The 20,493-nt window shown below is 48.3% G+C and overlaps 1 protein-coding gene across 1 annotated transcript in view; it reads right to left on the bottom strand.

Moving 5' to 3' along the window:
* ABCA4 (ATP binding cassette subfamily A member 4) overlaps nt 1-13,155 on the bottom strand; it is a 224,271-nt gene extending 211,116 nt beyond the window's left edge. The window contains exons 1-3 of the mRNA XM_029063580.2: nt 13,090-13,155; nt 3,679-3,772; nt 503-644 (exon numbers count right to left, since the gene is read on the bottom strand). Of these exons, the coding sequence (XP_028919413.1) occupies nt 503-644; nt 3,679-3,772; nt 13,090-13,155 (302 nt within the window). The remainder of the gene's footprint in view (nt 1-502; nt 645-3,678; nt 3,773-13,089) is intronic.
* Nucleotides 13,156-20,493: the final 7,338 nt, after the last annotated feature.

Here is a 20,493-nt window from a genome sequence, read left to right as displayed (position 1 = left end):
TGAACGGGTAGAGAAGCAGCGTGGCCTAACGGACAGAGCTTGGGTCTGGGAGTCAGAAAGACCTGATCTAATCCCGGCTCTGCCATCTGTCTGCTGTGAGACCTTGAGCAAGTCACTTCACTTCCCTGTACCTCCGGTACCTCATGTGTAAAATGGGGATTAAGATCGTGAGCTTGCTGTGGGACAGGGACTCTGTCCAATCTGATTAATTTGTATCTACCCCAGTGCTCAGTACACAGTAAGCGCTTCACAAATACCATAAAGAAATGATGAACAAACGGTTAGCTGGCAGCTGGCCATCCTCAGCCAGGCTGTGAAGAATGCTTGCGCTGTCTGCGTAGGCCTGCAGCTTGGGCGTACACTTCCTCAAGATCTAGGAGTGTGTGTGTACATGCATGTGTGTATGCGTGGGGTATTCCCCCATCTCCCCTCCCCCCCTTCCTCTCCCCTCTGCGGCCCCGGGACCGTGATGGCGCAGTTGGGAGAGGGTTTCAGTACTCACATGGAGTTGTTATAGTTGGACACCACACCAGGAGATTCTCCCGGCGTGGGGTTTCGGAAACAAGGGTTGTTCACGTTGCAGAAAATCCCCTGCAGCCACGGCAACATCCCAGCCGAGGGCATGGCCTTGTTGGGGAAATGACCTTGGAGGAGGGAGAGCAAGACGAGAATGAGGATGCTGCAGGTTGAGACTCAGTTGCACCATGGGGATGGGAATCGGATGGGTGACTAAGGGAACGTCAGCCAATCGTATTTATTGGGCGCTTACTGTGTGCACCTGGGACTTAGCACTTAGGAGAATACAATATAACAATAAACAGACAAATTTGGGGCCCACAAAGAGCTTGCAGTCTAGAAGGGGAAACGGACATTAATAGAAAGAAATTACAGATATGGACATAAGTGCTGCAGGGCTGGGAGGGGAGGATGAATTAAAGGGAGCAAGTCAGGGCTACTCAGAAGGGAGCGGGAGACAAGGAAAGGAAACATTTCCCACACTCCACTCACCACTAGCATTTTCAAGTCGAAGGCTAAAAGTCAAGGTCCTTGCCTAGGAAGTCGGGACAAACACACACACACACACACATAAACATTCTCTCTCTCTTTCGCTCCCCTCTTCTCCTCCCACTCCCCCCGGCCCCTGTGGGCACATGGAAATGTGGCCACTCCACAGGGCGATGCATGCAACCTGCAAGAGCTGAATTCCAAGCTGAAATGAAAGCTTGGAATGAAATGAAACCTCCCTCTCCCCTCCCTTCCCTTCTTTTCCCATTCGTTCATTCAAACGATCGTATTTATTGAGCATTTACTCTGTGCAGAGCCCAGTACTAAGTGCTTGGCAAGTACCATTCGGCAATAAAGAGAGAAAATCCCTGCCCAAACACACTTACAGTCTAGTGGGAGGGGAGATGTGGAAAGGAGGGGGAGCTGAGGAAAAACATCTCCTCTCAGGCTATGGTTGGAGCCTGACTTCCCTACAGGCAATCAACAGCAGGCTGAGAAGGTAAAGAGTTAGTTCTCTTCACCCAGGAGATGGAGCTTAGGGGTGAGGTGCACCTACTGATGTGTGTGTGTGTGCGAGAGAGAGACAGAGAGACAGACAGAGAGACAGAGACACTAGGGCAAGGCTTGAGGACACACGTTATTTCCCCGCACAACCACAGGGCCGACAAGGCTGAGTGGACAAGTTCTCTTCACCCAGAAGATGGAGTTCAGGGGTACAATCAAGCACTGGCATGTATGTATGTGTATGTGTGTGTGTGTGAGAGACAGAGACAGAGACACAGAGACACTCTGGCTGGGTTTGAAGACACACACATATCCCCACACAACCACAAGGCCGGCAAAGCCCGGCCCTAGGCTAGCAGGCCAGGGGGACTGAGGGGGTTCAAGGAGAGGAATCCACCAATCATTCAATCATTGATATTTGTTGGGCGCTCACTGTGTACAGAGCACATGGCTCAGTGGAAAGAGCACGGGCTTTGGAGTGAGAGGTGATGGGTTCGAATCCCGGCTCTGCCACTTGTCAGCTGTGTGACTGTGGGCAAGTCACTTCACTTCTCAGGGCCTCAGTTCCCTCATCTGTAAAATGGGGATTAAGACCGTGAACCCCACTTGGGACAACCTGATTCCCCTGTGTCTACCCCAGTGCTTAGAACAGTGCTCTGTACATAGTAAGCGCTTAACAAATACCAACATTATTAAGTAGTTGGAAGAGAATGATACAACAGAGATGATAGACACGTTCTCTCCCACAAGGAGCTTACGGTCTAGAGGAGACGTCCTGCTCCAGGACTTCCTTTTCCGGTACTGTCCCTTCCCTGGATCTATTAGGGATTCTGGGGTTCTGGGGTGGATTTTGCCCATGGCTTGGTTCAGGAAGGGGTTTCTGAGGAGCAAACGAACTCCAAGAGGGGCAGGTAGTTACACTTTTTAAACTTCTAGTAATAATAATAATAATGACATTTGTGAAGCGCTTACTATGTGTCAGGCACTATACTAACAGCTGGGGTGGATACAATCAAATTGCTTTCAACACAATTCCTGTCCCCTGTGGGGCTCACCGTCTCAATCCCAATTTTACAGATGAGGTAACTGAGGCCCAGAGAAGTGAAGCGACTTGCCCAAGGCCACATAGCAGATAAGTGGTGGAGCCAGGATTAGAACCTGTGATCTGACTCCCGGGCCTGTGCTCTACCCACTAGGCTCACACTTTTTTCTGCATATGACTCCCCGCTCCTTCGGTGTTGCCCATTCCTCTCTGCATGAAGCTTTAAAGACTCAGTCGGCTCTCTCCAACTCTATCCGCTACACCATGCTGCTTCCCAACGGCCACTGCCAGCTGGTCTGGGCTTCCAACTACCCATGCCAGTGGGGCTGGGGAGAGAAGGGCCGCAAAGCCAGGGGGAAGGGGAAGGGGAGAAGGGAATGATGCAGGGAGGTACAGGGTAGGGGGACTCAGGAGGGAGGGGAGAGAGGTGGGAAAGCCTCTCCTCTGCAGCCTCATATTTCCTCCTGCTTTCAGGACATCTTTATGTGGGTGTTCTAATAATAACAATAGCGTTGGTATTTGTTAAGCGCTTATTATGTGCAGAGCACTGTTCTAAGTGCTGGGGTAGATACAGGGTAATTAAGTTGTCCCACGTGAGGCTCACAGTTAATCTCCAATTTACAGATGAGGGAACTGAGGCACAGAGAAGTTAAGGGACTTGCCCACAGTCACACAGCTGACAAGTGGCAGAGCGGGATTCGAACCCATGACCTCTGACTCCCAAGCCCAGGTTCTTTCCACTGAGCCACGCTGCTTCTGCTGACACGTCAACCTTAATATGTCCCCAAAAGAACTCCTTATCTTCCCACTCAGATCCTGTCTTCCCCTTTACTTTCCTCTCACCGTAGGCAAGACCACCATCCTCCCTGTCTCACATTCCAACCCGCACATTCAATCCGTCACCGGATCCGTCAGTTCTACCTTCACAACGTCGCTAAAATCTGCACTTTTCCCTCCTTCCAGCTACTACGGTAATGGAAGCATTTATCCTACACTCCCCAAACTACTATATCTGCCTCCTCTCTGACTTCCCTGTCTCCTGTCTCTCCCCACTCCAGTCCATACTTCACTCTGCTTCCTGGATCACACACACATGAATGCAAAGACATGTACACACACGGGCTTACATTCGTGTTGGCTGTAGAGTGGGTTGGCGCTCCTTAGCCAGACGAGGACCAGAAACAAGGACAAAGGCCACGCAAGTTCCACAAAGAAGCGAAGCTGAAAAACATGAGAAATTGGAGCAGGGTCAGAGAGAGAGTGTGTGTATGTGTGTGAACATTTTGTAATGCAACAGATCCAGGGAGCTCAGCCTATTCCTGCCTGCCAGACTCTTCCTTCTAAGCTGAGGAGCAGCTTGGCCTAGAGAAAAGAGAATGTGCCAGGGAGTCAGAGGACCTGGGTTCTCATTTTGGCTCTGCCAAGTGCCTGCTGTGTGACCTTGGGCAAGTCACTTCCTTTCCTCTGTGCCTCAGTTCCCTCATCTGTAAAACAGGGATTCAGTACCTGTTCTCCTTCCTAATCAGACTCTGGGAAAGGAACTGTGTCTGACCTGATTATCTAGAACCTTCCCCAAGTGCTTAAAACAGTGCCTGACACATAAGTGCTTAACATATATTATTATTATTCTCATTATCATATTCATTCAATCATATTTATTAAGGGTTTACTGTGTTCAGAACACTGTTCTAAATGCTTGGGAAAGTACAGTACAGCAATAAAGAGTGACAATCCCTGCCCACAACAAGCTCACAGTCTAGAGCGGGGAGAAAGACAACAGTACAAATAAACTGGTATCATTATAAATAAAATTACAGATATATACATAAGTGCTGGGGGGTTGGGAGAGTGGGGGAAGAGCCAAAGGAGCAAGTCGGGGTGGCGCAGAAGGTAGTGGGAGAGGAGGAAAAGTGGGGCTTAGTCAGGGAAGGCCTTTTGGAGGAGATGTGCCTTCAGTAAGGCTTTGAGGGGAGGTGGGAGAGTAATTGTCTGGAGGATTTGAGGAGGGAGGGTGTTCCAGGCAAGAGGTAGAGCGAGGGCCAGGAGTCGGCAGCGAGACAATGAGTTGGAGACAAGGGGGAAGGTTAATAGCAAAGTGTGCCAGTTGGGTTGTAGAAGGAGATAAGCGAGTTGAGGTAGGAGGGAGCAAGGTGATGGAGGGCTTTAAAGCCAATAATGAGGAGTTTTTGTTTGATTATCATTATTATTATTATTATTATTATCAAGTGCCGTTGAGTCGTTTCCAATTCATAGCGACTCCATGGATATACTTTCTCCAGAACGTCCTGTCCTCTGCCATAATCCACGACCTTTCTAATGGTTCTTCTGTTATCGTTGTTATGGTCTCTATCCATCTAGCTGCTGATCTGCCTCTTCTACGTTTTCTAGGGACTTTTCCTAGCATTAGTGTTTTCTCCAGAGAATTAGTCCTCCTGATTACGTGCCCAAAATATGCTAATCTAAGACAAGTCATTTGGCCTTCCAAAGACCACTTTGGTTTAATTTGCTCCAAAATCCATGCCACCATTATTATTTGTTTTCGGGCAGTCCATGATACAATAATAATAATGTTGGTATTTGTTAAGCGCTTACTATGTGCAGAGTACTGTTCTAAGCGCTGGGGTAGATACAGGGTAATCAGGTTGTCCCACGTGAGGCTCACGGCCTTAATCCCCATTTTGCAGATGAGGTAACTGAGGCCCAGAGAAGTTAAGTGACTTGCCCACAGTCACACAGCTGACAAGTGGCAGAGCCGGAATTCAAACCCATGACCTCTCACGCCCAAGCCCGTGCTCTTTCCACCGAGCCCTGCTGCAAGCCTTCTCCAACACCACATTTCAAAAGAATCGATGTCCTTTCTATCCTGCTTTTTCACTGTCCAGCTTTTGGATCCATACATAAGGAGGTGGATAGGCAACCACTGGTGATTAAATAATTATGGTATTTGTTAAGTGCTTACTAGGTTCCAAGCACTGTTCTAAGTGCAAGGATAGATACAAGGTAATCAGGTTGTCCCATATGGGGCTCACAGTCTTAATTCCCATTTTACAGATAAGGTGACTGAGGCACAGAGAAGTTAAATGGGTTGCCCAAGGTTACACACCAGACATGTGTTGCTCTCTTTGCTCTATCCCCTCTCCTCGCCCCAAAACACTTGTATATATATGTACATATCTATAATTCTGTTTATTTATATTAAAGCCTGTTCACCTGTTTTGATATGTATATGTATCTATAATTCTATTTATTTATATTGATGCTTTTAATGCCTGTTTAGTTGTTTTAATGTCCGTCTTCCCGCTTCTAATCTGTGAGCCCATTGTGGGCAGGGATTGCCTCTCTTTGTTGCTGAATAGTACTTTCCAAGAGCTTAGTACAGTGCTCTGCACACAGTAAGTGCTCAGTAAATATGAGTGAATGAATGAACCTGTGGCAGAGATGGGATTAGAACCCTTGACCTCAGAGTTCCAAGCCCAAGCTCTTGCCACTAGACCTTGTTGCTTTTCATGGTAGATGCCAGATAATTGGGTTGGTTCTCCTACAAGCCAACCCACACACTCTGCTCCTCTGGTGCTAACCTTCTCATTGTGCCTCCATCTCTCCTGTCTCACCGCTGACCCCTGGCCCACGTCCTACCTCTGGCCCGGAAAACCCTCCCTCCTCCAATCCTCCAGACATTGACTCTCCCTCTTCAAAGCCTTATTGAAGATACATCTCCTCCAAGAGGCCTTCCCAGACTAAACCCAAACTAAGCTTTTCCTCATCTCCCTCTCCCTTCTGGCTCCCTCCCTTTGCTCCTCCCCCTTCTCCCGGCCCCACAACACTTACTTATATATCTGTGATTTTATTTATTTGTATCAATGACTGTTATTTTGTATTGATGTCGGTCTTCCCGCTTCCAACTAGGGAAAGCAACAGGTTAGGATATGCATGTAGCTTCTGTGGGGGTAGGCATTTTTTGTAGAAAAGTGTAGTGGGCAGCAGAGTGAAGTCAGGACTGGAGTGGGGAGAGAAAAGAAGCAGGGAGGTCAGCAAGGAGGCTGATGAAGTAATCAAAGTGGGATAGGATGAGTGTTTGGAATACAGGAGAAGTGCCCTGGTATCCTGGTATCCTTTTAGGAGAGACAAATACCCCTTTAGAGTCATGAGAAGAGAAACCGTGTAACCTGGAGGATACAGTACAGAGCTAGCAGTTAGAAGGACCTGGATTTTAATCTTACTTTAGGCAAGTCACTATACTTCTCTGTACCTCAGTTGCCTCATCTATAAAAGGGGGATTAAGGTTGCATGAGCCTCACGTGGGACATGGACTGTATCCAACCTGATTAGTTTGTATCTACCAAAGCATCTACACAGTGTAATGCCCTTTGCAAGAGCTTAACAAATACCATTTAAAAAAAAAGTGGTTAGAGGAGAAAGAGGGGAGGTGGAGGGACAGAAGAGGAAGTAGGAGGGAGGAAGGGGAAGGGGGGGAGGAGGAAAGGGGATGAGGGAGGAAGAGGAAGGGAGGAGGGGAGGAGGAGGCCCAGAAAGTAATAGGTGTAAGTGCTGAAATGGGAAGCTTGTTAGCCGGGAGGCAGGTGAAGGGGAGATATGGTCAGCCTGATCTGAGCGGCTCTGATTTTGCCCTAAGATCATTGTACATCTTTTTTTCCTTCCCTTCTCCCTCCTGCTACCAGTGAGTCAGGTTCTTGCCAAGCACTCTGCCTCACCTGATCACTGCAGAAGCATTGGACCAGCCTGCTGGCCTTCCCTCTTTTCTCTCCTTTCTTTCTTTCCTTTCATTCTGTCCTTCTACCCTTCCTACCTTCCATCCTTCCTTCCTTCCTGTTTGGTCCCACTTCCTCCACCCAGGACCCACTGACCTGGCTATCCTGAACTCCCAAGGGAACAGGGCCCCTCTGCCCTGAGTGTTCCCCAGGGCACTTCTCCTGTACTCCAAACACTCATCCTATCCCGCTTCGATTACTTCATCAGCCTCCACTGACCTCCCTTCCTCTTTTCTCTCCCCACTCCAATCCAGACTTCACTCTGCTGTCCATTTCATTTTTCTACAAAAACACTGAGTCCATGTTTCCCCTCTCCTCAAGAACCTCCACCAGTTGCCTATCCATCTCCAAATCAAATGGAAACTCAAATGGATATTGGGTTCCACAGCAGGAGGGACAGAAGAAGTGTTTCCTCTGCTTCCTCTTCCCTCCAGCCCAGGATGTCCTTTGCAGGCAGGAGTCTGCAACCCATCACTCTGTTGCCCAGGGAAGCTCCTTGCCCCACTCTCACTGATCAGAGCAGAGGAGGCATCAGAGCAGAGGAGGCATCCCTCTGGCCAGCTGCCTTGCATTTATTCATTCAACCATATTTATTATTTATTGTGTGCAGAGCACTCTGATAAGCGCTTAGGAAAGTACAGTGCAGGAATAAAGAGAGACCACTGTGAGCTCACAGTCTTGAAGAGGGGAGACAGACATCAATACAAGTAAACAGGCATCAATATAAATACATTAAATTACATATATATATAAAAGTGCTGTGGGGCAGGGAGAGGGGGAAAGAGCAAAGACAGTGAATCAGGGTGACGCAGAAGGGAGTGAGCAAGGTGAGCAAAAGTGGGACTTAATCTGGGAAGGCCTCTTGGAGGAGATATGCCTTCAGTATGGCTTTGAAGGGGGACAGAATAATTGCCTGGTGGATTTGAGGAGGGAGGGCACTCCAGGCCAGAGGTAGGACGTGGGCCAGGGTCGGTGGCGAGACAGGGGAGATGGAGGCACCCTCACAGATCCCTAGTGAGTAGCTCTTGCCCGAGTGCCTTGCCCTCCCCTGCCCAGCAGGCCTGTGACCGCCCTGGCTCAGAGCCACTGTTCTGGGAGCGAGATGATGGGGTGAAGTGGAGGGGGTCGTGGCCTGTGGCAGGCTGGGGAACCTGGATGCCTGGAATGTGTGAGAGTCTCCCCTGCCCTGGTGCTCTGTGGAAAATGAGCTGGGTGTGTGCACAAGGGAATTAGTGGGGAGGGTGTGAGCGAATGTGCGTGTGTAAGAATGTGTGTGAATGAGCAAGTGTGTGTGCAGGAGCTAGTGGGTGTGTGTGAGCAAATATGCATTATGAGCAACTGTGTGTGAGCAAGTGGGTGCCTGTAAATTAGCAAGTGTGTGTGAGCGAATGTGTGAGTGAGCGATTGGGTGTGCGTAAGCCAGTGGATATGAGTAAGTAAATGCGTGTGTAGGGATGAGTGTGTTTGCGTGAGCTAGTGTGTGTCCAAGCTTGGTGTGTGCTCATGAGCGAGTGTGTGTGCATGAGCAAGTGTCTGTGCCTGAGCTAGTGTGTAAGCCCATGTGTATGTATATGAATGTGGGTGTGGGTGTGTGTGAGCAAATGTGTGTGTGCACGTGTACGGGAGTGTTCACGTGTGGATGTGGGAACAGGGGTGACCTTTACATTTATTTCATTCCCTAACAGCCGTAGATGACTGTCCCACAGACCCCTGCTAACTTCCCTCCCTCTGGCTTGCCCGCTTCTCTGCAAGTCTCCTTTCCCCCACCCCCATCCCCAAGCCCACCCCCAGCTCCCCAGGGAGCCATTTCCTCAGTGGCCTTGTTCCCAGGGTTAAGCCTTTTAGGGAATACCCTAGGGAGAAATTCCTCAGCATAATTAAAAACTGGTTTCAGAGCAGCCCGCTTTTTTCCCCCCTTTTCTCACTTTAAACCTGTCTGTTAACCTTAATTAAGCCCAGCAGAGAGAGATTGGGGGTGTGGAGTGGAATAATTTCACTCTCTCCTGTCTCCAGATCCCATCCCATCCCATACTGCCAGGACCTGGAAGGTGGACGGAGAAGCTGGTGGGAGGGGGGCTGCAGTCATGCTCACCCCTTTAAAACAGCGCAGAGAGAGGGAGAGGTCCGAGCTGCAGGGATTTTATTTGCCATCCGCAGGGTGCCGTTGCCTGACACCACCTTTTTTATTTTAATGGTATTAGGCACTTACTTGGAGTCAGGTACTGTACTAAACATTGGGTAGATACAAGCTAACCAAGTGAGACCCAATCCATGTCCCAAATGGATCTCACAGCTTAATTCTCATTTTACAGATGAGGGAACTGAGGCACAAAAGAGTGAACTGACTTACCCTCAGTTCCCTCATCTGTAAAAAATGGGAATTAAGAGTGTGATCCCAATGTGGGACAGGCCCTGTGTCCAACCTAACTTGTATCTACCCCAGTGCTTAGAACAGTGCTTGACACATAGTAAGTGCTTAATAAGTACCATTCTTCTTCTTATTATTATTATTACTGCTCCTCCTTTCCCAGTGGCCCCTGGGGGCTCCTTGGCAGCCTGGGAGTGGTTCTAGAAGCTCTCTGAGCTCCTCCTTGGCAGCCCAGGTTGTGCTGACTTCCCCGTCACTATGGACGGCACTACCATCCTTTCCGTCTCACAGGCCCACAACCTTGGTGTCATCCTTGACTCTGCTCTCTCATTCACCCCACACATCCAATCCATCACCAAAACCTGCTGGTCCCACCTTCACAATATTGCCAAGATCCGCCCTTTCCTCTCCATTCAAATGGCGATCGTGCTGGTACAGGCTCTCATAATATCCCGACTGGATTATTGTGTCAGCCTCCTCTCCGATCTCCCTTCCTCCTGTCTCTCCCTGCTCCAGTCTATTCTTCATTCCGCTGCCCGGATCATCTTTCTACAGAAATGCTCTGGGCATGTCACTCCCCTCCTCAAAAATCTCCAGTGGTTGCCTATCAACCTTCACAGGAAGCAAAAACTCCTCACTCTTGGCTTCAAAGCTCTCCATCCCCTTGCCCCCTCCTACCTCACCTCCCTTCTCTCCTTCTCCAGCTCACCTCGTGCACTCTACTCCTCTGCCACCGCTAACCTCCTCATGGTCCCTCGTTTGTGCCTGTCCCACCGTCGACCCCTGAGCCATGTCCTCCCGCTGACCTGGAATGCCCTCCCTCCTCACCTCCGCCAAACTCTCTTCCCCTCTTCAAAGCCCTACTGAGAGCTCACCTCCTCCAGGAGGCCTTCCCAGATGGAGCCCGCCCTTTCTCTCTGCCCCCCCACCCTCCATTCCCCCTACTCCCTCTGCTCTTCCCCTTCCCCTCCCTACAGCACTTGTGTATATTTGTATATATTATTTATTACTCTATTTTATTAATGATGTGTATATATCTATGATTCTATTTATTTTGATGGTATTGATGCCTACTTGTTTTGTTTTGCTGTCTGTCTCCCCCTTTTAGACTGTGAGCCCGTCGTTGGGCAGGGATTGTCTCTTTCTGTTGCCGAATTGTCCATTCCAAGCGCTTAGTACAGTGCTCTGTACACAGTAAGTGCTCAATAAATACGATTGAATGAATGAATGCTGCGGAGATGGTATTCCAGCTTCCCCCTCTATCCCACCAGGTTTCTCCAGCCTCAGCTGGGCAGGATCTTTTGCCTGTTCCCGTCCTTCCCCTCTGGCCACACAAGGCCTGGACAGACAGAAACAGATTGGTCACATTGGCCATGCTGGACCAAGGATGTAGGCTGCCCGGCTGAGCTCCAACAGCTAATTTGATCCTGATTCAAGTGCAGCTTGGAAGCTGCAGGGAAGCTGCAGGGAAGCTGCAAGGTCTTCCCCAGCTGCCATGGAAACTGTTGTTCGGGCAACGAACCGGTCCTGGGTGAGTGGCAGCTATGGAGTGGGGAGCCGTAATAATAATAATAATAATGATGGTATTTGTTAAGTGCTTAGTATGTGCCAGGCACTGTTCTAAGCTTTGGGGTAGACACAAGATCATCAGGTTGGACACAGTCCCTGTCCTACACAGAACTCACAGTTTTAATCCCCATTTTACAGATGAGGTAAATGAGGTACAGAGAATTGAAACAACTTGCCCAAGGTCCCACAGCAGACAAGTGGTGGACCGGGGAATAGAACCCACGTCCTTCTGACTCCCAGACCCGTGCTGATGGTATTTGTTAAGTGCTTACTAGGTGCCAGGCACTGTTCTAAGTACTGGGGTGGATACAAGCAAATCAAGGTGGACACAGTCTCTGTCCCATGCGGGGCTCACAGTATCCACACCCATTTTATTAGATGAGGTAACAGGAGAAGGAGAAGTGAAGTGATTTACCCAAGGTCATACAGCAGATTTGTGGCAGAGCCGGAATTAGAATCCATGACCTTCTGATTCCCAGGCCCGTGCTCTAGCCACTATGCCCTGCTGCTCTGTGGGGAGGTGCCGTGCTGTGAGGAGGTGGGGTGAATGGTGGTAAGTGTGGTCCCAGCAGGACAGACAGGCGGAGGGGAGATGAGGGGGGAAAGGGCACCCCCTTCTCAATCTCCTCCCCACCTCCTCAATCCTGCCCTCTCTTACCTCACATTGCTTCTTTCCACCTACAACCCAGCCCACCCACTTTACTCCTCTAAAGGCTTCCTTCTCACTATACCTTGATCTCTCCTGTCTCGCCACCCACCCCTCTTCCACGTCCTGCCTTAGGCCTGGAATACCCTTCCTCCTCAAATCCGACAGACAATTACTCTTCCCCCCCCTTCAATGCCTTAATGAAGGTGCATCTCCTCCAAGAGGCCCTCTCAGACTAAACCCTCCTTTCCTCTTCTCCCCTTTCCTTCTGCATCACCCTGACTGGCTCCCTTTGTTCATCCCCCCTCCCAGCTCCCTACCACTTACATAAGTATCTGTAATTTACTATTTATATTAATGTCTGTCTCCCTGCCTCTAGGCTGGCAGCTCATTGTAGGCAGGGAGTGTACCTATTTATTGCTGTATTGTACTCTCCCAAGCCCTTAGTACAGTGCTCTGCACCCAGTAAGTGCTCAGTAAATACGACTGAATGAATGGACAAGCCCCGCTGTTTTTCTCTTTTCTAAGGACCCTTCCTCTTCCCCACCTAGAAAGAAAGTCAGACCAGGTACCACTCTTACCATTTATCATGGGCCTTGCCCTAGGCCAGATAATAATAATGATGATGGTATCTGTTAAGAGCTTACTATGTGCCGGGTGCTTTACTAGGCACTGGGATGGATACAAGCAAATCAGGTTGGATATAGTCCTTGTCCCACATGGGGCTCACAGTCTCAATCTTCATTTTTACAGATGAGGTAACTGAAGCCCAGAGAAGTGAAGTCACATTGAAGACCAGTGGGCAGAGCCGGGATTAGAACCCATGACCTTCTGACTCCCAGGTCCGTGCTCTACCCACCACACCAGGCTGCTTCCCAGGTGCCAGATGCTGCATGGACCAGTTAGTGGCTGCTGATTTTCAGGTGGGCCACAGGCCATTTTTAAAAATGATATTTGTTAAACCCTTACTATGTGTCAAGCACTTTTTTAAGCACTGAGGATGTCAATCAGGTTGGACACAGTCCTTGTCCTTGGTGCTCACAGTCTGAATATTCATTTTACAGATGAGGGAACTGAGGCACAGAGAAGTAAAGTGACTTGCCCACGATCACAAAGCAGACAAATGGTAGAGCCGGGGTTAGAATCCAGGCCTAATCCCCATTTTGTCTCCGCCCTCAGTGCTTACCTTTTGCCTCTTCCGGAGGGTCCAGTTTTTCCAGAGCAACAGTCGAAGCTGCCTCAGGAAGCCCATTCCCCCTCCTTGCCCAGCCTGTGTTGCGGATCGAGGATCAAGTTGTCCCCTGCTTCAGCCTCCCTCGTGCCGCCACACCGGGGTCGGGGGTGGAGAAGCCCTCCTCAAACACCAGGCTGCTCGTTCGGGGGCCTCTTCGGCTTGGGGTTGGCTCCTCACCAGCTCTCAAATCTCTTGACCTGGGAGAGGAACATCAAAAATTTGATTGCCCCGACGTCAGGCCAGCAGAATTGACGGGCACAACTCAGAGCACAGGCCCGGTCGAAAGGACTCGGGTTCTCATCTCCGCTCCGCCACTTGTCAGCTGTGTGACATCCCAGCTCCGCCACTTGTCCCCGTCCCATGTGGGGCTCACAGTCTCGATCCCCATTTTACAGATGAGGTAACTGAAGTCCGGAAAGGTAAAGTGACTTGCCTAAAGTCACAGAGCAGACATGTGGCAGAGCTGGGATTAGAATCCAGGTCCTTCTGACTCCCAGGCCTGTGCTCTATCCACTATGCCATGTTACTTCTCTGTACTATCCCAAGTGCTTAGTACAGTGCTCTGCCCAAAAAGGATTGACTGCAGCCCAGTGCCTTGGAGGTTGTGAAATTCACTCCCCCCACACTTAAGCTTCTGTCTTTCTACAACCCAGCCTGCTCAAGTCACTCCTCTAGTACTAACCTTGTCACTGTGCCTCCATCTCACCTGTCTTGTCACTGACCCCTAGTCCACATCCTGCCTCTGCCCTGGAACATCCTCCCTCCTCAAATCTGACAGACAATGACTCTCCCCCCATTCAAAGCCTTATTGAAGGCATATTTCCTGGAAGAAGCCTTCTCAAACTAAGCCCCATTTTTCCCTTTACTCTCCCACCCTCCAGCCCCACAGCACTTACGTGCATATCTGTCATTTTATTTGTATTGACATCTCTCTTCCCACCTCTATAGTGTAAGCTTGTTGTGGGCAGGGAATGTCACTGTTTATTGTTGTATTGTACTTTCTCAAGCGCTTAGGACAGTGCTCTGCACACAGTAAGCGCTCAACAAATATGAATGAATGATTGAATGGAGTTTTTCAAAGTCCAGTTCAAACGGGGCTAAGCAGCCTGGCCGGGCCCACACCGGAAAAATAAAAAATCCAGGGTGGTAATGAGATGTCTTCGGGGCAATCAGTGCAAGGGTTTGCCAGATCGCATTCGGCTTTTGGACGGAGGCCGAGGGTGTTTCATTCCAGACTATCTGTCTGGAGCTGTTATCATCCCAGCCTCGGTTCAGGTTTTTGCTGACTAGGGTGCTTTGCCATCTGATAATTTGTGAGTAATCTCACCAGGGGTAAATCACTTTGGTGTCTATCTGAGGCCATCCCACTCCGCTCCACTCTGTTTAAAAAGATTCACTCTGCCCCGAACCAAGTTCGAGAGCACCGGAGGTGGGGCTGCCATCTGGAGAAGGGGACTACTTAAATGATGATGATGATGGTATTTGTTAAGAGCTATGTGTCAAGCAGTGTTCTAAACAATGGGGTAGATACAAGTTAGTCAGGTTGGACACTGTCTCGGTCCCACATGGGGTTTACAGTCTTAATACCCATTTTACAGATGAGGGAACTGATGCCCAAAGAAGTCAAGTGATTGGCCCAAGGTCACACAGCAGAGATGTGGCAGATCTGGGATTAGAACCCCTGTCCTTTTGACTCTCAGGCCCATGCTTGAAAAGCTGCTTGAGAAACAGCGTGGCTTAGTGGGAAGAGCACAGGACGTGAGGTCTAATCCTGGCTCTGCCACTTATGTGCTGTGTGACATTGGGCAAGCCACTTAACTCCTCTGGGCCTCAGTTACCTCATCTGTAAAATGAGTATTAAGACTGCGAGCCCCATGAGGGACAACCTGATTACCTTGTATATAGTAAGCGCTTAACAAATACCATTATCATCATCATCATCATGCTCCATTCACTTAGCCACACTGCTTCTCTGTCAGAACATACATGAAGTCCCTGAAGGGTGACAGCCCTCTCTAGGTCAAATTCCTTTCCCCAGCATCTTTTTCTTTTTTCTGGTATTTGTTAAGTGCTTACTGTGTGCCAGGCACTGTACTAAACCCTAGGGGAGACACAAGCTATTCAGGTCGGACACGATCCACGGCCCACATGGGGCTCACATTTTATGCCCATTTTACAGATAAGGTAACTGAGGTCCAGAGAAGTAAAGTGACTTGCCCACTCACGCAGCGCATAAGTGGCAGTGCCGGGATTAAGACCCAGGTCTTTCTGACTCCCAAGCCTGTACTCTAGCCACCAAGCCACGCTGCTTCTGGTGACATCTCTTGTGACACCTTGGTAAGGAATGAATGACCAAAGGCCTCGGGGTGGTCTGCGGGTGAACGGGATAGTCAAACGAAGACCATTTCACGTGTCGCTTGCCTGGAAGGAGAGAAAGGCGGACTAGAATTCCCAGGGATGATTTTGTGGAGAAATGAAAAAGCGGGGAAATCCTTCAATGGCTCATCCCTACCAAAAAAAGGTGTCATTTCACTTCAGAGTCCTTCGGCTAAAATGTGTCAAGAGCAGAACTCTCTATCTCTCTTCTGCAAAGGGAACATAGATCTCCAGACAACAGTATGGCCTAGTGGAAAGAGCACAGGCCTGGGAGTCAAAGGACCTGTTTTGCCCCACGCCCACACATACGTTCTGACAAATAAACGTTTCTAACCCTCAAGTATCCTTCAGTTCTATGTACAGTTGTTACTTTAATGCTCTCTGCTCACCAACATTTCTGCCAGGCAAAGCTCAGGATATGGTTCTCCCCATGTGCTAGCTGGCTTTGCTTCTTAACTGCATTAATTCCCCAAGGAAATGCTAGGAGAAACCATATCCATTATTTCCCCATACTCCTGCCCCTGTATCTTTCTGGCTTTTGATCAGAGAGCGGGCAACGGAGGTTCTCAAAGGAGCTGGAACACGTTGCCATTGGACTCCTGATCAAGAGGTGGTCTCCGTTGCCTTGAGCCTCACAGCTGGAGTGCAGGAAGTCCTCACCTCCAGGAGGCCTTCCCAGACTGAGCCCTCTCTTTCCCTGTGGCCTTGCTTCCCTCCCAATGCTCCTACTCCCTCCCTCTGCTCTATCCCCCTTCCCCTCTCCACAGCACTTGTGTATATTTGTATATATTATTTATTACTCTATTTGATTAATAATGTGTATATATCTATGATTCTATTTATTTTGATAGTATTGATGCCTGTCTACTTGTTCTGTTTTGTTGTCTGTCTCCCCCCTTTTAGGCCGTGAGCCCGTTGTTGGGCAGGGATTGTCTCTATCTGTTGTCGAATTGTACATTCTAAGCGCTTAGTACGGGGCTCTGCACACAGTAAGTACTCAGTAAATACGATTGAATGAATGAATAATCCTTGTCTGCTGTTTGACCTTGGCCAAGTCATTTAATAATAATAATAATAATAATGTTGGTATTTGTTAAGCGCTTACTATGTGCAGAGCACTGTTCTAAGCGCTGGGGTAAACACAGGGGAAGCAGGTTGTCCCACGTGGGGCTCACAGTCTTCATCCCCATTTTACAGATGAGGGAACTGAGGCACAGAGAAGTTAAGTGACTTGCCCACAGTCACACAGCTGACAAGTGGCTTTAACTTCTCTGGCCCTCAGTTTTCTCATCTGCAAAATGGGGATTAAATCTTACTCCCTCCTACTTAAGACTGTGAGGCCCATGTGGGACAGGGACCTTGTCTGACCCGAGTTATCTCGTATCTATCCCAGAATTTAGTACAGTGCTTGGCACATAGTAAGCACTTAACAAGCACCATTAAAACAGAAAAAACAAACAAAAGCCTCCAGCCCCTCCCAATGACTCAGACCTTTCACTTGCTTCCCCTCTGCCCATCTGCTGAACTACTCTTCCTTTCTTCTCTGCCCCTTCTCTCCCTGGTTTAGAGTTTGCACTGATCGTCACCCCTCCTCTACACATTTTTAGCTCCCTAGGTGTCTCTCGGCTATAAAAAAGCCTTCCTGGAAAAATCTCCCCCTAGTTTTTCTCTCCCCTCTCCCGGAAAAGGTCTCCTGCTTTGTTGTTCAGGCTGTTCCCAGATCTCTGCATGGATCTCACTGAAACATCAGGTCCCACACCCACGCCAGTCTGACCAAGATGTCCCCCCCGGTCTCTTAATTATTGTTTTGTTAAGCCCTTACTGTGTGCCAAGCACTGCATTAAGTACTGGAGTAGATACAAGATAATCAGGTCCCACATGGGGTTCACAGTCACAGTTCACAGTAAGAGAGAGAACAGGTATTGAATCCCCATTTTGTAGATTGCAGGGAATTGAGGCCCAGAAAAGTTAAGTGACTGGCCCAAGGTCATACAGCAGACGAATGGTGGGGGCAGGATTAGAACCAAGATCCTCCAACTCCCAGGCCCCGGGCTCTGGGACATATAGTGAGTACTTAACAGATACTATAATTATTATGTTTATCACACATCATTTTTATCACACCATGTGCATCTATTACAAATGTGTCATGTTTCTATCGTATGAATGTCAAAAATGATTTACATTTAAAATGGCACAAGGAAAATGCGAATGCTCAGAATATGAAAGAGTTGGTAGGGAAAAAAACTCTCAATCAATTGTATTTATTGAGCACTTACTGTGTGCAGAGCACCGTACTAAACACTCAGGACAGTACCTTATAACCAAGTTGGTAGACACATTCCCAGCTCACAACAGCTCGTTGTGGGCAGGGAATGTGTCTGTTTATTGTTGTATTGTATTCTCCCAAGCGCTTAGTACTGTTCTGCATACAGTAAGTGCCCAATAAATTCGACTGAATACATGAATGGATGAGGAAGCTTAAAGTCTAGAAGGGGCCTGTGAGGATAAAAGAGAATTTTTGTAGAGTGTTTTGGGTTCTCTGGAAAAAGAAAAGGGTAAATGAATTCAAGGAATTAAGGAGGATGATTTCTTTCTTCTTTCTTTTCAGTTGCACATCTGGGGAATCTCCTGGGCTGATGCAGAAGAACGTTGCCCTGCCTTTTATTCCAGATGAAGGAGGGGAGGAGCACACTGGTTTTCCAACAAAGCCTGGAGAAGCCCTTCTTAAGCGAAAGTCTTGTCACCTGAGACAAAAACAAAGCTCCTCTGAGATGTAATCTGGATCTGGATCTAGTGTCTCAGAGCTTTCCCCCCCCACCTGCTGGAAGCCCTTCCCGGAGGATTTAGACCTGCTGAAAGCTCTTCCCAGAGGATTTAGAGCTTGTTGGCTCTCTGGGAGACACTGGAGCGGGGTTGAGGGTGAGAAAGGGAGGGAGCCTCAGGAGGAGCCCAGAATAAACTCTTCTCTTCTCCTTCCTTAACAATGAACGTGGGTTCCATGCCCATGGAGCCCTAGCCCAATGGTAATAATAATAATAATGGTATTTGTTAAGTGCTTTCTATGTGCCAAGCACTGTTCTAAGCACCGGGGTAGATATAGGGTAATCAGGTTGTCCCACATGGGGCTCACACTTTTAATCCCCATTTTACAGTTGAGGTAACTGAGGCACAGAGAAGTTAAATGACTTGCCCAAGATCACACATCAGACAAGTTACAGAGGCGGAATTAGAACCCGTGTGCTCTGACTCCCAAGCCCATGCTCTTTCCACTAAGCTATGCTGCTTTTCTGGTACTCTGTTGGAAGTTGGGGACAGGGACTGTGTCCAACCTAACTTGTACCGACCCCAGCATTTAGAACAGAGTTTGACACATAGTAAGCGTTTAACAAATACCATCTAAGAAAAAAAATAATGGTTAACTTCCCTGAGGCCCAGAGAAGTTAAGTGACTTGCCTAAAGTCACACAGCTGACAAGTGGCGAAGCCGGGATTAGAACCCATGACCTCTGATTCTCAAGCCCGGGCTCTTTCTACTGAGGCATGCATTCAATAAATATGACTTATTTTAAAAAAGGGATGTGAGAGAATTAATTATAATTATTAGTATTGACAAGATTATTATTAATAATAATAGCAGTCTTTGTTAAGCCCTAACTTTATGCCAACTACCGGGCTAAGCACTGGGATAGACACAATCCAATCATATCAGACATTGTTTGGGGTTCATAGTCTAAGAGAGAGGAAAAAAAAGAATTAAAACCCATTGTACTCTCTCCAGTGCTTAGAACTGTGCTCTGCACAAAGTAAGCCCTTGATAAATATCGATTGATTCTACAGATGAGGAAACTTGGGCAGAGAGAAGTTGGGTGACTTACCCATTCATTCAATAGTATTTATTGAGCGCTTACTATGTGCAGAGCACTGTACTAAGCGCTTGGGATGAACAAGTCGGCAACAGATAGAGACGGTCCCTGCCGTTTGACGGGCTTACGGGCTTACGGTCTAATCGGGGGAGACGGACAGACAAGAACAATGGTACCCAAGGTCACATAGCAGGCAAGTGGCTTAGATCAGATTAGAACCCCGGTCCGCTTGATTCCCCAAGCCTCCTTTCTGTCCTCTTGTCCCTTAACAATTAAAGAGTTTTCACCACCTATCCAGAAGGTAAGCAACTGCCTACATCACAATTAATAACTCCTCGAAATATGTAAACTACATAAATGTCACAGTAGATATCATAAATGGTGAGATTTATTGAGCACTTACTGAGTACAGAGCAATGAACTAGGCACTTGAGCGAGCACAACACAACAGAGTTGGTAGACATTTTGGGTTCCCTGCCTACAATGAGCCTGCAATCTACAGTTTAACTCCATAACAATTCCATCTGAGCTTAAGTAAGCAAATACCTAACCTGTGAGAGAAGTTGGTGATTAAAAACAAAACAAAACACTGGGATGATCACTGTTTCTCTTCTAAACACAGGAAACACAGACAAAAAAAGGAGTCTGTACTCTCTCACCCCACCTGCCTCAATGACCCTTGTTGAGTAGATATCTAGAGGGTGAAAAGATAACAGGTTTAAATGACAAAGAGGAAGTGACATTCCTGGGAAGGTCTTGGCCTCCTCCTTGGCTTTTGTCTTTCATCTTTCATCTCCCCTCCTTGGTACTCAAAGGGCACAGGGCATCCAGGGGTCAAGATTTGGACATTTTACATTGAGTCTGTTTTCCACTGACTTTCCACCCAGGAGCCCAATTTGGCCCAGGACAGCGACTGCCTACTGTGCTTTCACTTAGAAGGGGAAATCTGAGGGAGCAGTTAGGGAGCAGAGAGATCCCAGAGAATATTGGGAATGGGGAAATCTGAAGGAGCAGAGAGATTCCAGGGAGTGCTGAGGATGAAACTCTTCACTTCAATCGGGGAAATCTAAGGGAGCAGATACACCAGGGAATGCTGAGAATGGGAAAATCTAAAG

The sequence above is a fragment of the Ornithorhynchus anatinus genome, chromosome 4 (genome assembly GCF_004115215.2).
Source record: "Ornithorhynchus anatinus isolate Pmale09 chromosome 4, mOrnAna1.pri.v4, whole genome shotgun sequence".
In the NCBI taxonomy this organism is placed as follows: domain Eukaryota; kingdom Metazoa; phylum Chordata; class Mammalia; order Monotremata; family Ornithorhynchidae; genus Ornithorhynchus; species Ornithorhynchus anatinus.
The sequence above is the reverse complement of the archived record's forward strand: the minus strand, read 5'-3'. Positions and strand labels throughout refer to the sequence as shown.